Genomic DNA, 14,814 nt, shown 5'->3' with positions numbered 1-14,814 from the left:
TGGAACAGTTGGAATCAGATGAAAAATGTGAAAGTTGTGGAACTTTGAAGAATGTCTCATTGATTTCAATGGGAATTTACAAAAAAATGTAGAATGTTGGGAAAAGCGGGAATTTTTTTGAAAATGGTAAAAAAAAACTTGATGGTTGGTGTTGGAATTTTTCAAATCGGTCGAGAAATGTTTAAATAGTAACATGTTGATAGGCTCCAGCGCCCCCCGCAATCCCGAAGGGAATAAGTGGTAGAAAATGGATGGATGTTGAATTGAGAAATGGTACTATGGAATTTCGGGAAAACCTGGAATTTTTTTTTAATTTTTGAAGTAGAGCACACGATTCCCAAACAGGCTGAATATTTTGAAGTTGGAACAGTTGGAATAGGAAAAATGTGGGAGTTGTGGAACTTTGAAGAATGTCTCATTGATTTCAATGGGAATTTACCAAAAAATTGGGAATTTCTGGAAAAGCGGGAATTTTTTGAAAATGGTAAAAAAAAACTTCACGGTTGGTGTTGGAATTTTTACAATCGGTCGAGAAATGTTTAAGTAGTAACATGTTGTATTGACAAATGGTATTACGGAATTCCTGAAAAACCGGGAATTTTTTTTAGAATTGTTGAAGTAGAGCACACGATTCCCAAACAGGCTGAATATTTTGAAGTTGGAACAGTTGGAATCAGAGGAAAAATGTGGGAGTTGTGGAACTTTGAAGAATGTCTCATTGATTTCAATGGGAATTTACAAAAAAATTTAGAATTTTGGGAAAAGCGGGAATTTTTTTGAAAATGGTAAAAAAAAACTTAATGGTTGGTGTTGGAATTTTTCAAATCGGTCGAGAAATGTTTAAATAGTAACATGTTGATAGGCTCCAGCGCCCCCCGCAACCCCGAAGGGAATAAGTGGTAGAAAATGGATGGATGGATGGATGTTGAATTGAGAAATGGTATTATGGAATTTCAGGAAAACCTGGAATTTTTTTTAAATTTTTTAAGTAGAGCACACAATTCCCAAACAGGCTGAATATTTTGAAGTTGGAACAGTTGGAATAGGAAAAATGTGGGAGTTGTGGAACTTTGAAGAATGTCTCATTGATTTCAATGGGAATTTACCAAAAAATTGGGAATTTCTGGAAAAGCGGGAATTTTTTGAAAATGGTAAAAAAAACTTCACGGTTGGTGTTGGAATTTTTACAATCGGTCGAGAAATGTTTAAGTAGTAACATGTTGTATTGACAAATGGTATTACGGAATTCCTGAAAAACCGGGAATTTTTTTTAGAATTGTTGAAGTAGAGCACACAATTCCCAAACAGGCTGAATATTTTGAAGTTGGAACAGTTGGAATCAGATGAAAAATGTGGGAGTTGTGAAACTTTGAAGAATGTCCCATTGATTTCAATGGGAATTTACCAAAAAATTGGGAATTTCTGGAAAAGCGGGAATTTTTTGAAAATGGTAAAAAAAAACTTGATGGTTGGTGTTGGAATTTTTCAAATCGGTCGAGAAATGTTTAAGTAGTAACATGTTGAATTGAGAAATGGTATTGCGGAATTCCTGGAAAACCGGGATTTTTTTTTAGAATTGTTGAAGTAGAGCACACGATTCCCAAACAGTCTGAATATTTTGAAGTTGGAACAGTTGGAATAGGAAAAATGTGGGAGTTGTGGAACTTTGAAGAATGTCTCATTGATTTCAATGGGAATTTACCAAAAAATTTGGAATTTCTGGAAAAGCGGGAATTTTTTGAAAATGGTAAAAAAAAAACATGACGGTTGGTGTTGGAATTTTTCAAATCGGTCGAGAAATGTTTAAGTAGTAACATGTTGTATTGACAAATGGTATTGCGGAATTCCTGGAAAACCGGGAATTTTTTTTAGAATTGTTGAAGTAGAGCACACGATTCCCAAACAGGCTGAATATTTTGAAATTGGAACAGTTGGAATCAGATGAAAAATGTGGGAGTTGTGAAACTTTGAAGAATGTCCCATTGATTTCAATGGGAATTTACCAAAAAATTGGGAATTTCTGGAAAAGCGGGAATTTTTTGAAAATGGTAAAAAAAAAACTTGACGGTTGGTGTTGGAATTTTTCAAATGGGTCGAGAAATGTTTAAGTAGTAACATGTTGTATTGACAAATGGTATTACGGAATTCCTGAAAAACCGGGAATTTTTTTTAGAATTGTTGAAGTAGAGCACACGATTCCCAAACAGGCTGAATATTTTGAAGTTGGAACAGTTGGAATCAGATGAAAAATGTGAAAGTTGTGGAACTTTGAAGAATGTCTCATTGATTTCAATGGGAATTTACAAAAAAATGTAGAATTTTGGGAAAAGCGGGAATTTTTTGAAAATGGTAAAAAAAAAAAACATGACGGTTGGTGTTGGAATTTTTCAAATCGGTCGAGAAATGTTTAAGTAGTAACATGTTGTATTGACAAATGGTATTACGGAATTCCTGAAAAACCGGGAATTTTTTTTAGAATTGTTGAAGTAGAGCACACGATTCCCAAACAGGCTGAATATTTTGAAGTTGGAACAGTTGGAATCAGATGAAAAATGTGGGAGTTGTGAAACTTTGAAGAATGTCCCATTGATTTCAATGGGAATTTACCAAAAAATTGGGAATTTCTGGAAAAGCGGGAATTTTTTGAAAATGGTAAAAAAAAAAAACATGACGGTTGGTGTTGGAATTTTTCAAATCGGTCGAGAAATGTTTAAGTAGTAACATGTTGAATTGAGAAATGGTATTGCGGAATTCCTGGAAAACCGGGATTTTTTTTTTAGAATTGTTGGAGTAGAGCACACGATTCCCAAACAGGCTGAATATTTTGAAGTTGGAACAGTTGGAATCAGATGAAAAATGTGGGAGTTGTGGAACTTTGAAGAATGTCCCATTGATTTCAATGGGAATTTACTAAAAAATTGGGAATATCGGGAAAAGCGGAATTTTTTTTGAAAATGGTAAAAAAAAAAAAACATGACGGTTGGTGTTGGAATTTTTCAAATCGGTCGAGAAATGTTTAAGTAGTAACATGTTGTATTGACAAATGGTATTACGGAATTCCTGAAAAACCGGGAATTTTTTTTAGAATTGTTGAAGTAGAGCACACGATTCCCAAACAGGCTGAATATTTTGAAGTTGGAACAGTTGGAATCAGATGAAAAATGTGGGAGTTGTGAAACTTTGAAGAATGTCCCATTGATTTCAATGGGAATTTACCAAAAAATTGGGAATTTCTGGAAAAGCGGGAATTTTTTGAAAATGGTAAAAAAAAAAAACATGACGGTTGGTGTTGGAATTTTTCAAATCGGTCGAGAAATGTTTAAGTAGTAACATGTTGAATTGAGAAATGGTATTGCGGAATTCCTGGAAAACCGGGATTTTTTTTTTAGAATTGTTGGAGTAGAGCACACGATTCCCAAACAGGCTGAATATTTTGAAGTTGGAACAGTTGGAATCAGATGAAAAATGTGGGAGTTGTGGAACTTTGAAGAATGTCCCATTGATTTCAATGGGAATTTACTAAAAAATTGGGAATATCGGGAAAAGCGGAATTTTTTTTGAAAATGGTAAAAAAAAAAAAACATGACGGTTGGTGTTGGAATTTTTCAAATCGGTCGAGAAATGTTTAAGTAGTAACATGTTGTATTGACAAATGGTATTACGGAATTCCTGAAAAACTGGGAATTTTTTTTAGAATTGTTGCAGTAGAGCACACGATTCCCAAACAGGCTGAATATTTTGAAGTTGGAACAGTTGGAATAGGAAAAATGTGGGAGTTGTGGAACTTTGAAGAATGTCTCATTGATTTCAATGGGAATTTACCAAAAAATTGGGAATTTCTGGAAAAGCGGGAATTTTTTGAAAATGGTAAAAAAAAAAACATGACGGTTGGTGTTGGAATTTTTCAAATTGGTCGAGAAATGTTTAAGTAGTAACATGTTGAATTGAGAAATGGTATTGCGGAATTCCTGAAAAACCGGGAATTTTTTTTAGAATTGTTGGAGTAGAGCACACGATTCCCAAACAGGCTGAATATTTTGAAGTTGGAACAGTTGGAATCAGATGAAAAATGTGAAAGTTGTGAAACTTTGAAGAATGTCCCATTGATTTCAATGGGAATTTACCAAAAAATTGGGAATTTCTGGAAAAGCGGGAATTTTTTGAAAATGGTAAAAAAAAACCTTGATGGTTGGTGTTGGAATTTTTCAAATCGGTCGAGAAATGTTTAAGTAGTAACATGTTGAATTGAGAAATGGTATTGCGGAATTCCTGAAAAACCGGGAATTTTTTTTAGAATTGTTGAAGTAGAGCACACGATTCCCAAACAGGCTGAATATTTTGAAGTTGGAAGAGTTGAAATGAGATTAAATCAAATTAACCCTCTTTAAATGCGTTTGACATAAAACTACCACTGCGTACTCGGCGTTGGTGACTCAGTGACGTGTGGCTCTATGGTCACATGTCAAAGGAACGTGGACCTGATACCACAACTACAGTCCTGGAAAGCGAAACAAGTTCTGGAGGTACAACTTTTCCAATCAAAGGACCCAAAACTGACCTGAGCGGCAGCTTGATGGCAATGTAGCGATCCATGGCGATGGCCAGCAGGCTGAAGATGGAGCTCTGGGTGAGGATGAGCACAAAGCAGGCGATGAAGAGGCATCCGTAGAAGTTGGAGCAGAAGCCCACGCTGATGACGATGGCGAACGGAATGGCGAGGACGCCCACCGCGATGTCGGCCACGGCGAGCGACACCACGAAGAAGTTGGTGTGGCTCTGCAGGTTGCTGTTGAGGAACACGGCCCAACACACCAGCACGTTGCCCAACACGGAGAAGATGGCGATCAGCAGCTCCAGCGTGATGTAAGGGGCAGAGACGGCAGGGTTGTCCAGCATGGTGGACAAATGTGAAGTGTCATTGACGAGGAGGGAGGAGACCTCACCTCTACCAGCATAGCGACGGCCCCGCCGGCGCTCGGACTCGCATCCTGCCCCGTCCTCGCTACCTGCTCAGCCGGAACCTCAGATAAAAGTCCAAGTCGCTAAACGCGGAACAGTCCTTTCCCGCCCGAGAGAAGCCTCTTCCCTCAGGTCCTTCCCCTCCGCGGCATTTTCCCATGAACCTCTTGAGGGGCTGAGAGCACGCCAGCAACGCTGCATCAATGGAACTAAGTCGCTGCAGAAGACACAAAGAGGAAATGATTTGACAAAGGAGGAAGCGTGGCGCAACACGCTAAAGACTCAGCCGCAACACGCTAAAGACTCAGCCAATAGGAAAGCATTTGTGTTTTTTAAAAATGTATTTAATAGTAGTATTCATTTTGCTTACTGCTCCACAGGGGCGTCACTAGCTTTTAAGGACAGGGGGGGCTTAGCCCCCAGGAGATGCACAGGATGCGAGCGAACTTAGCGCACAAGCACAAAACTTCACAAACGGCTAACAAAGACTTAGAAATTAATCATCGTTATTATTATTATTTCCGTGGGTTTATTTTCAATGTGTGTTCAGTACAACAACAAACATGGGTTTGCACAGTGACATTTTGTTTACAGCATCAACAAGAAACAATGACTTGCATGATGCTTCAAGATACACTGAAACACAATGAAAGTGGTGGCATTAGCCTCTATGTTATTCCTTCACAACTTAGAGGCTAATGCCACCACTTTCGCTCACAATACAATAATTGTTTGTTCCCAAATATTTTGAAGTTGCACAGATTTCATTTTGGGCACATATGTGACTAAAATGGTTGTAAATTCAAGCCCTGGAAATATTACTTAATTACTTGAATTAAAGTAATATCTGGATCGGGATAATTTGGCTTGTATATAATATATTTATATATATATATTATGGCAAGCCGTTATGGAAATTAAATATATATGGAAGTCTGAATAGAAATAAGAAACGTTTATATATACTGTAAATAAGAAAGACTTCTGCTGATCTGAAAAAGAGCCAAAGCTGTCAAAGAGCTGAGGGACCATCTTCAAAGTGCAATGCTGAAACAAATAATGCAAACAATAAAATGTAACTTCCAGGGTTTGAGATTAACGTAGTCCCGTCGTCCCGGGGATGGTAAAAAAAAATGCACGGGACGAAATTAAATGCTCCCCGGGACGATGGTTTTTAACCATTTTTTTCTTTTTCTTTTTCTTTATTTATTAATTTTACATTTTATATTAAATATGTTGGTTTTTCCACCCCCTGAAAATCCTATGAAATGTTTAACAAGCCATCCTATAATAATACAACAGCTATTAATGTAACAATACAATAAAACAAATATATTTAATGATGTTTTTTTTCATTATTTTAACAATAGGCTAATGTATATTACTTTATATAGATTCTACAAGAAACACAAAACTTAAAAACTAAATTATTTACAATGGCAGACACAAGGTTCTTGTTCTGCAGTGCTGTGTGCTAATGTGCTTCGTACACCTGCAGGACCGCAAGCAAGGTCGCAGAGAAAATGCGGACTGGATTTTGAGTGATGTGGGCATTTTCTATATGAACAAGTTTTATGGATTGGATACCGACGCACTAAAGGGGCTCTCTACCTTACGCTATGAAGTGAGGGGAAACTGAGTGAATAATGACAGGTTATATGATTATTTATTTCAACTCATATTCAGGCCACTTTATAATGAATATGTCGACATTTGTAAAAAAAAAAAAAAAAACTTTTATTTTTTTAACACCAAATTATTTAGGAGGGCTTAAGAACATTTTAGGGGGGCTTGAGCCCCCCTAAAATAGGCCTAACAACGCCAATGCTGCTCCACCTTCACGTTTACAGTCGTGGTCAAAAGTTGACATACACTTGTAAGGAACATAATGTCATGGCTGTCTTCACTGCAAAACCTGACATCTAAGTAAGATGAAATATCTCAAATAAGGGTGATATTTGCTTATTTTCTGTCTGATAAGATCATTCTTCTCACTAAGCAGATTTTACGTTAGAGTGTTTTACTTGTTTTAAAGGCCTACTGAAATGAATTTTTTTTATTTAAACGGGAATAGCAGATCCATTCTATGTGTCATACTTGATCATTTCGTGATATTGCCATATTTTTGCTGAAAGGATTTAGTACAGAAAATCGACGATAAAGTTCGCAACTTTTGCTCGCTGATAAAAAAAAGCCTTGCCTGTACCGGAAGTAGCGTGACGTCACAGGAGCTAGTATTCCTCACAATACCCCGTTGTTTACAATGGAGCGAGAGAGATTCGGACCGAGAAAGTGACGATTACCCCATTAATTTGAGCGAGGATGAAAGATTCGTAGATGAGGAACGACTTGAGAGGCAGTGATGGACGTATCTTTTTTCGCTCTGACCGTAACTTAGGTACAAGCTGGCTCATTGGATTCCACACTCTCTCCTTTTTCTATTGTGGATCACAGATTTGTATTTTAAACCACCTCGGATACTATATCCTCTTGAAAATGAGAGTCGAGCACGCGAAATGGACATTTACAGCGACTGAACATGTAAATACACGATTAATAATATTCAGCTTTGCGAAGCTAAAAAAAAATAGAAGCTAACCTAGCAACGTAGCCAACGTGATAGCATAGCAGTCTCAAATGCAGATAGAAACTAAATTTAAAAAAAACCCTGACTGGATGGATAGACAGAAGATCAAAAATACTATTAAACCATGAACATGTAAATTCACGATTAATAATATTCAGCTTTTCGAAGCTAAAAAAACAGAAGCTAACCTAGCTATGTAGCCAACGTGATAGCATAGCAGTCTCAAATGCAGATAGAAACTAAATTTAAAAAAAACCTGACTGGATGGATAGACAGAAGATCAAAAATACTATTAAACCATGAACATGTAAATACACGATTAATAATGTTCAGCTTGGCGAAGCTAAAAAAACAGAAGCTAACCTAGCTATGTAGCCAACGTGATAGCATAGCAGTCTCAAATGCAGATAGAAACTACATTTAAAAAAAACCTGACTGGAAGGATAGACAGAAGATCAAAAATACTATTAAACCATGAACATGTAAATTCACGATTAATAATATTCAGCTTTTCGAAGCTAAAAAAACAGAAGCTAACTTAGATGCGGCAGCGGGCTTACTCACTGTAGTGCGTCTGCTATCCTGCTCAAAACACAACACAACCTCCTGGTGTTGGTGTTGCTGTAGTCCGCCGCTCCACCGATCGCACCTACAACTTTCTTATTTGCAGTCTCCATTGTCCATTAAACACATTGCAAAAGATTCACCAACACGATGTCCAGAATACTGTGGAATTTTGTCGAAGAAAACAGAGGTATTTGAATCGGGTCCAAACACTTCCCTTGACCTCGTGACGTCACGCGCATACGTCATCAAACCGCGACGTTTTCAAGCGGAAGTTTCCTGGGAAGTTGCACTTTATAAGTTAACCCGGCCGTATTGGCATGTGTTGCAATGTTAAGATTTCATCATTAATATATAAACTATCAGACTGCGTGGTCGGTAGTAGTGGCTTTCAGTAGGCCTTTAAGTGTTTTGGTCCTAAATGATCTCAGTAAGATATTACAGCTTGTCGCTGAGATTTGATGACCTATATCAGGTGTGTCCAAACTTTTTCCACTGAGGGCCGCACACTGAAAAATCAAAGCAAGCGGGGGCCATTTATTTTAAAAACCGATACAATATATGTATAAAAAATATACATTTAGGCCTCCACTCAGGCTTGATCCCGTGGACCCCAAAGGGTTTTGGTAAAAAAAAATGTGTCATTATTCAGTATTATTATTATTCAAGTTTTAAATCTCTAGATCAGGGGTCACCAGCCTTTTTGAAACCAAGAGCTACTTCTTGGGTACTGATTAATGCGAAGGGCTACCAGTTTGATAAACACTTAAATAAATTGCCAGAAATAGCCAATTTGCTCAATTTACCTTTAACTCTATGTTATTATTAATAATGAATGATATTTACATTTAATTGAACGGTTTAAAAGAGGAGAAAACACGAAAAAAAATCACAATTAAATTTTGAAACATAGTTTATCTTCAATTTCGACTCTTTAAAATTCAACCGAAAAAAAGAAGAGAAAAACTAGCTAATTTGAATCTTTTTGAAAAAATTAAAAAACAATTTTATGGAACATCATTAGTAATGTTTCCTGATTAAGATAAATTTTTAGAATTAATCAACATCAGCAAATACGACATGTACAAATATGATGGTAAAAGTGATAGCAAATACGCAGTTAGCGAAAATAATAAATAATACAGAAATGACAATGAGCATTATTACACTACAAATGGAGCAATACAAATACCAGGAGAAATATCACTATTGATAATAAATAATAACATTAATTACCTCTATTATCAACAATACAGTTGTTCAAATGCAACAATACATATACGTAATGATAACTTGAGATACGAAAGAATGCAGAAAAATGGAGGGGAAGGAAGAGAAGCAACCTATATTAACCTTGTAGATTGTTATAGTAGCAATAGGTTAAGCTTTGTCAGTGTGCCATGTGTTACCCAGTTTACCCTAGGGCAACAACGTTAATATATGTTTGATGAAACGTTATTATGTGCATGAGTGTATGTATGTATATGTACTTGTATATGTACAAAATGTGTATATGTGTTTGTACAGTGAATGTATATGTACAGTATGTGTATATGTGGGTTTGTACAGTGAATGTATATGTACAGTATGTGTATATGTTTGTACAGTGAATGTTTATGTACAGTATGTGTATATGTATGTTTGTACAGTGAATGTATATGTACAGTATGTGTATATGTATGTTTGTACAGTGAATGTATATGTACATGTATGTGTATATGTATGTTTGTACAGTGAATGTATATGTACATGTATGTGTATATGTATGTTTGTACAGTGAATGTATATGGACAGTATGTGTATATGTATGTTTGTACAGTGAATGTATATGTGTATATGTACAGTATGTGTATATGTTTGTACAGTGAATGTATATGTACAGTATGTGTATACAGTATGTATGTTGTACAGTGAATGTGTATGTACAGTATGTGTATGTTTGTATAGTGAATGTGCGTGTGGATGTACGAACTTTGAGTATGTAGGTATGCACTGTATTTGTGTATGTACTGTATGTATGTATATATATATATATATATATATATATATATATATATATATATATATATATATATATATATATATATATATATATATATATATATATATATATATATATATATATATATATATATATATATATATGGTAACACTTTACTGGTTATATATATATAGTAACATTTTAGTATGGGGAACATATTCACCATTAGTTGCTTATTAACATGCAAATTAGTAACATATTGGCTCTTAATTAGTCATTATTAAGTACTTATTAATGCCTTATTCTGCACGGCCTTATTATAACCCTAACCCTAACCCTAACCAAATAACTCTAAATTAAGTCTTTGTTACATATATATACAGTATATGGTAACACTTTAGTATGGGGAACATATTCTAAGTAAGAAAGACTTCATTTAGAGTTATTTGGACACTAGGGGAACATATTAGAGTTAGGGTTAGGGTTACTAAAAAGCAATAATTCTGAGGTTATTGAGGGAAGACTCTTAGTTAATGGCTTACTGGTTGTATAATAAGGCCATGCAGAATAAGGCATTAATAAGTACTTAATAATGACTAATTAAGAGCCAATATGTTACTAATGTGCATGTTAATAAGCAACTAATTAATGGTGAATATGTTCCCCATACTAAATCCCATGATGTGGCTGGCACTGGGTGCAAAGTGGTGTGAAGTGTCTTCCCCGAGGACACTCTAGGAAGGCGGAAGCTGGATTTGAACCTGCAACCTCCAGTTTCGGGCTAACCGTTCTACCATCTGAGCCACGCCACCCCAATAACATAACAATAACATTGATGCTGACACTCAAGTTGGCTATCCCCAGCAATCAAAACAACTTACCTCTGCTGTCCTTTAGGAAAACGTCCTCTCGGCGTCCACAGAGAGTTTTTGAAGTAGAGTTGTCAACACGTCTGTCACAGTCCGTCTGCACGCAGCACAAGACCAGCAACTAAAAGCCCACTTGCTGTGGGCATCCTATCCCCTGGTGACACATTGAAGTGTGACACCTGAGCTGGATGATGAGTCACGCCAAGCCATAATAGAACATTTTATAGGCTGGATGATGTTGACACTCCCTCTAAATGGGCCATCTTAGATCCTTAATGGATTTGTCCATTACAAACCCATTTGTGTAAGGACCGTGGGTCCTGGTTTTTGGTTGTTAATTCAGAGCAGCATTATAGTAATGCTTATCCTCATTTTAATTGATTCTTCCAGGTTTCTCCAATTGAAGGGCTCAGAATAGATTTGATAGTTTTCTGGAAGCCTCTCTTATCATTTTATTATGTGCGGCGTACACTGCATCCAAACCTTAAAGTGCAATATAGGGTTTCACCTACCAGGAGCACTGGACTCTTTGGAGCCTTAGAAGCGCGTAAGGCAGAGCTGGGCAAATATTTTGACTCGGGGTACACATTGAATAAATGTAAATTATATATAAAGATTAGGGGTGTAACGGTACGTGTATTTGCATTGAACCGTTTCGGTACCGGGGTTTCGGTTCGGTTCGGAGGTGTACCGAACGAGTTTCCACACGGACATATTAAGTAGCGTACCGCACGTTGTGTAAACAATGCACACCGAGGCACAACACACGGCATGCTAGCAACGACCGGGCTAGGACAACATGTAAAATCCAGAGCTGGAAGACCCTCCTCCCGTTTGGGAACACTTCGGTGTGATACAACAATGGAGGACGGAGGTTTGCCGACATTGTTCGGCAGTTGCTTCTGACAACACGTCAAACATGCTTACCCATTTGAAGCGTCACCACCGCATTCAAGCAGCCTCTCCTCGGCGAGTCAGGCAGGGCTAAAGCAATAACAAATGTTTTAATAGCAGCAGATATAAGTCCATATTGCATTAAGAATGAGATTTTGACCCATTTCTATGGTGGAATAACAATGAGCCCACATGTGACCCGTGCTGGCAAAATGAGTCGGAATGCGCACAGGCTAATTTTGAGCTACAGGCAAATAAGTGAAAAAAAATGTATCTTGGTTGAAATTGAGATTTTCACAAAAATGAGTCCATAAAGCCACAATCTAGCGATCCCAATCATCGAAATAGCAAGAAAACATCTTAAATCACCTTTATTTGAAGGTTTTGTACGAGGTATGTCTTCAGAAATTAGTCCTTTGTGGTAAAATTCCTTGAGAAAATCCAGTGTTTTCAACGCTCACTCGCGGCAATAAGGGGGAATCCCCCTAGCCATATTTGGTATCATTGTGACGCCAAGTTTACGTACTTTCTAAAAATGAGCATGGAATTCCCAACGACGCCATTCTGAACCAATACAATTCGAGTTTTTAAACCTGTCCCGACGTAAACAAATCCGGCTTGTTGCTAAGGGTCGCTGTGAGGCGTACCCTCATTGGTTGAATCACCCCGCGCGGTGCATTGTGGTATCACGGCAGCGCCCTGATGAAAAACAACACAGTAATTCGAGCGGAATATTATGTGAAAAAAGGTGATTTTCGAACATTTAATTATTATTTTTGTGGATAAGTTAGACTGTTTTACATTCCGTAATGGATTAGAAGGTGGAGAGGGTACACAGGCGGTTGCAAGTGCACTAAATTCACTGCAGTCGGCGAATCTTCTTAGTGCTGCTGGTCAGGAATATTACGGACAGCTGACCAGCTGACAAACTGACCAGTGAACAAAAAAAGTGTGACATAACAGTGTTGAAATTTTTGTACATAACCGATTTCAATAGAGTTGAATATATATTTTTCCTTTAGACATGGGATTTGACTTTAATTGTACCAATTTTGGTGTTGCTATAAGGACTTTTAAGGTATGGTTGCTATGGAGTTTTGTTTTGGAACATTCTGTTCCGGAACAGTAAACTTTAAGCTGGTTTTTCTCAAAACGGACCCTCAAACTTGGTCGACTTCAATCGGATGTAACTCGGTCATTTTCTGTCCGATTCCAACAAACCATATATCATTTTGAAGGTCTTTAGATGGAGAATGTGTAAATAACAATAACTCCGTTTTTAAAATGTCCTCATTGTGACTCATTTTGCCAGCACAGGTCACATATATCCTCTTACTGCCAAGTTAGCAAGGCTGGGGGGGAAAAGAAAAGTTAATCTGAGGCTGAGTTGACTTGAAACTGTTTAATGTTGCACTTTTTATATGTAGAAGAAAAGTTTTGTCATTTTATTTAATCTGAGCAACAACTTGAGGCAGTTTAATGTTGATTAACGTGGACCAAGTTAAACAAGTTGAAAAACTTATTGGGGTGATACCATTCAGTGGTCAATTGTACGGAATATGTACTGTACTGTGCAATCTACTAATAAAAGTCTCAATTAATCAAAAAAAGCACTTTATATGTAGAAAGATTTTGTTAAGAAACCATTCTGAGCCTTATCTTATTTAGTTTTTAGTTTATATATGTTGACCACATTAACCCTGGCAATGGACCCTGTGTGTATATGTATGTTATGCCATTGTTTACAAATTTGGTAAATAAATAACCAAAGAATGTATATTTTGTTGTTTTCTTATGAAAAATTAACCGAACCGTGACCACTAAACCGAGGTATGTACCTATCCGAAATGTTTGTGTACCGTTACACCCCTAATAAATATCAATTATATATACACATTTAGCTGTAAAAATCTGCTGCTCAGTATGTGTGTTTGGGTTCCTTTTTCTTCAGGAACACTAATACCAAAAGTCACAATGTCCGACAGAATTCTAAAAACGTGCCGTTAAAAAAATACCTACGGGCCGCAAATGGCCCCCGGGCCGCACTTTGGACACCCCTGGCTCTAAGTTGTCTTAGCCTGACGTCGCTCCTCTTTTACTTCTCAGACCAGCTCCTCGATAGTTGTGTATCTTTCACAATGGAAGCTAAACACAACAAAATGTAACAAACAGCAACATATGACTGTAAAGTGGAATAAACACCTACAATATGATATATTATCACCTAAAAATGTGCTTCCGCATTCGTTTCTGACACACGTTTGGTGCTGGCGGCTCTGAAAACAAACCCCGCCCACTCTGCTTTGTTCCTGGTCTGAGCTGCCGTGACGTAGATTACCGTAATAACTCCTATAACACTCAAAAGTGCAGATTTCAACCATTGAAATACTTTCTTAGTTCAAGACTTACGGTCATGTAAAAACATCACTGCACTCCATAATGGCAAATACACTTTTGATGCTAAAGGTCTAAAAAAAAATGATGTAGAACGTCCGGCGGGCCGGATTGCAAAAAAAAATGTTTAAAAACCTTTCCACATTGTCATTATGTGGTATTGTCTCCAGAATTTTCAAAGTCAGAATTAGTTAAAGTTAAAGTAGCAATGATTGTCACACACACACTAGGTGCGGTGAAATTATCCTCTGCATTTGACCCATCACCCTTGATCACCCCCTGGGAGGTGAGGGGAGCAGTGGGCAGCAGCGGTGGCCGCGCCCGGACATCATTTTTGGTGATTTAACCCCAAATTTCAACCTTCGATGCTGAATCAGAAATACTTTATTAATCCCCGAGGAGAAATTAAGATTTTCAGAACAATCCCATTCAAGATCAGATAAAACATTACAGGGAGACAGAACAGGATCGCTGACGGGTCTGCCAACTGTAAACGCTGGGGATGAGGGGCCCCTGGAGATGGGGTCCAGACTGAGGCCAAGGGGGCAAAAAAAACTCATAGCCAT

At 37.3% G+C, this 14,814-nt stretch overlaps 1 protein-coding gene across 3 annotated transcripts in view; it reads right to left on the bottom strand.

Annotated features, from left to right (window-relative positions):
* The window catches only part of LOC133652609 (adenosine receptor A2a-like), a 28,988-nt gene extending 14,866 nt beyond the window's left edge, over window positions 1-14,122 (bottom strand). Inside the window, exons 1-4 of one of the 3 annotated variants that reach the window (XM_062051556.1) lie at window positions 14,079-14,122; window positions 13,870-13,999; window positions 10,973-11,114; window positions 4,559-5,176 (exon numbers count right to left, since the gene is read on the bottom strand). In XM_062051556.1, coding sequence (XP_061907540.1) covers window positions 4,559-4,896 — 338 coding nt within the window. In that variant the 5' untranslated portion in view covers window positions 4,897-5,176; window positions 10,973-11,114; window positions 13,870-13,999; window positions 14,079-14,122. Of the gene's footprint in view, window positions 1-4,558; window positions 5,177-10,972; window positions 11,115-13,869 lie in introns of all 3 variants that reach the window. The other 2 variants (XM_062051554.1, XM_062051555.1) reach the window with 2 other exon arrangements.
* Window positions 14,123-14,814: the final 692 nt, after the last annotated feature.

Source organism: Entelurus aequoreus, linkage group LG06 (genome assembly GCF_033978785.1).
Source record: "Entelurus aequoreus isolate RoL-2023_Sb linkage group LG06, RoL_Eaeq_v1.1, whole genome shotgun sequence".
Lineage (NCBI taxonomy): Eukaryota > Metazoa > Chordata > Actinopteri > Syngnathiformes > Syngnathidae > Entelurus > Entelurus aequoreus.
This window is presented reverse-complemented; position numbering and strand designations above follow the sequence as displayed.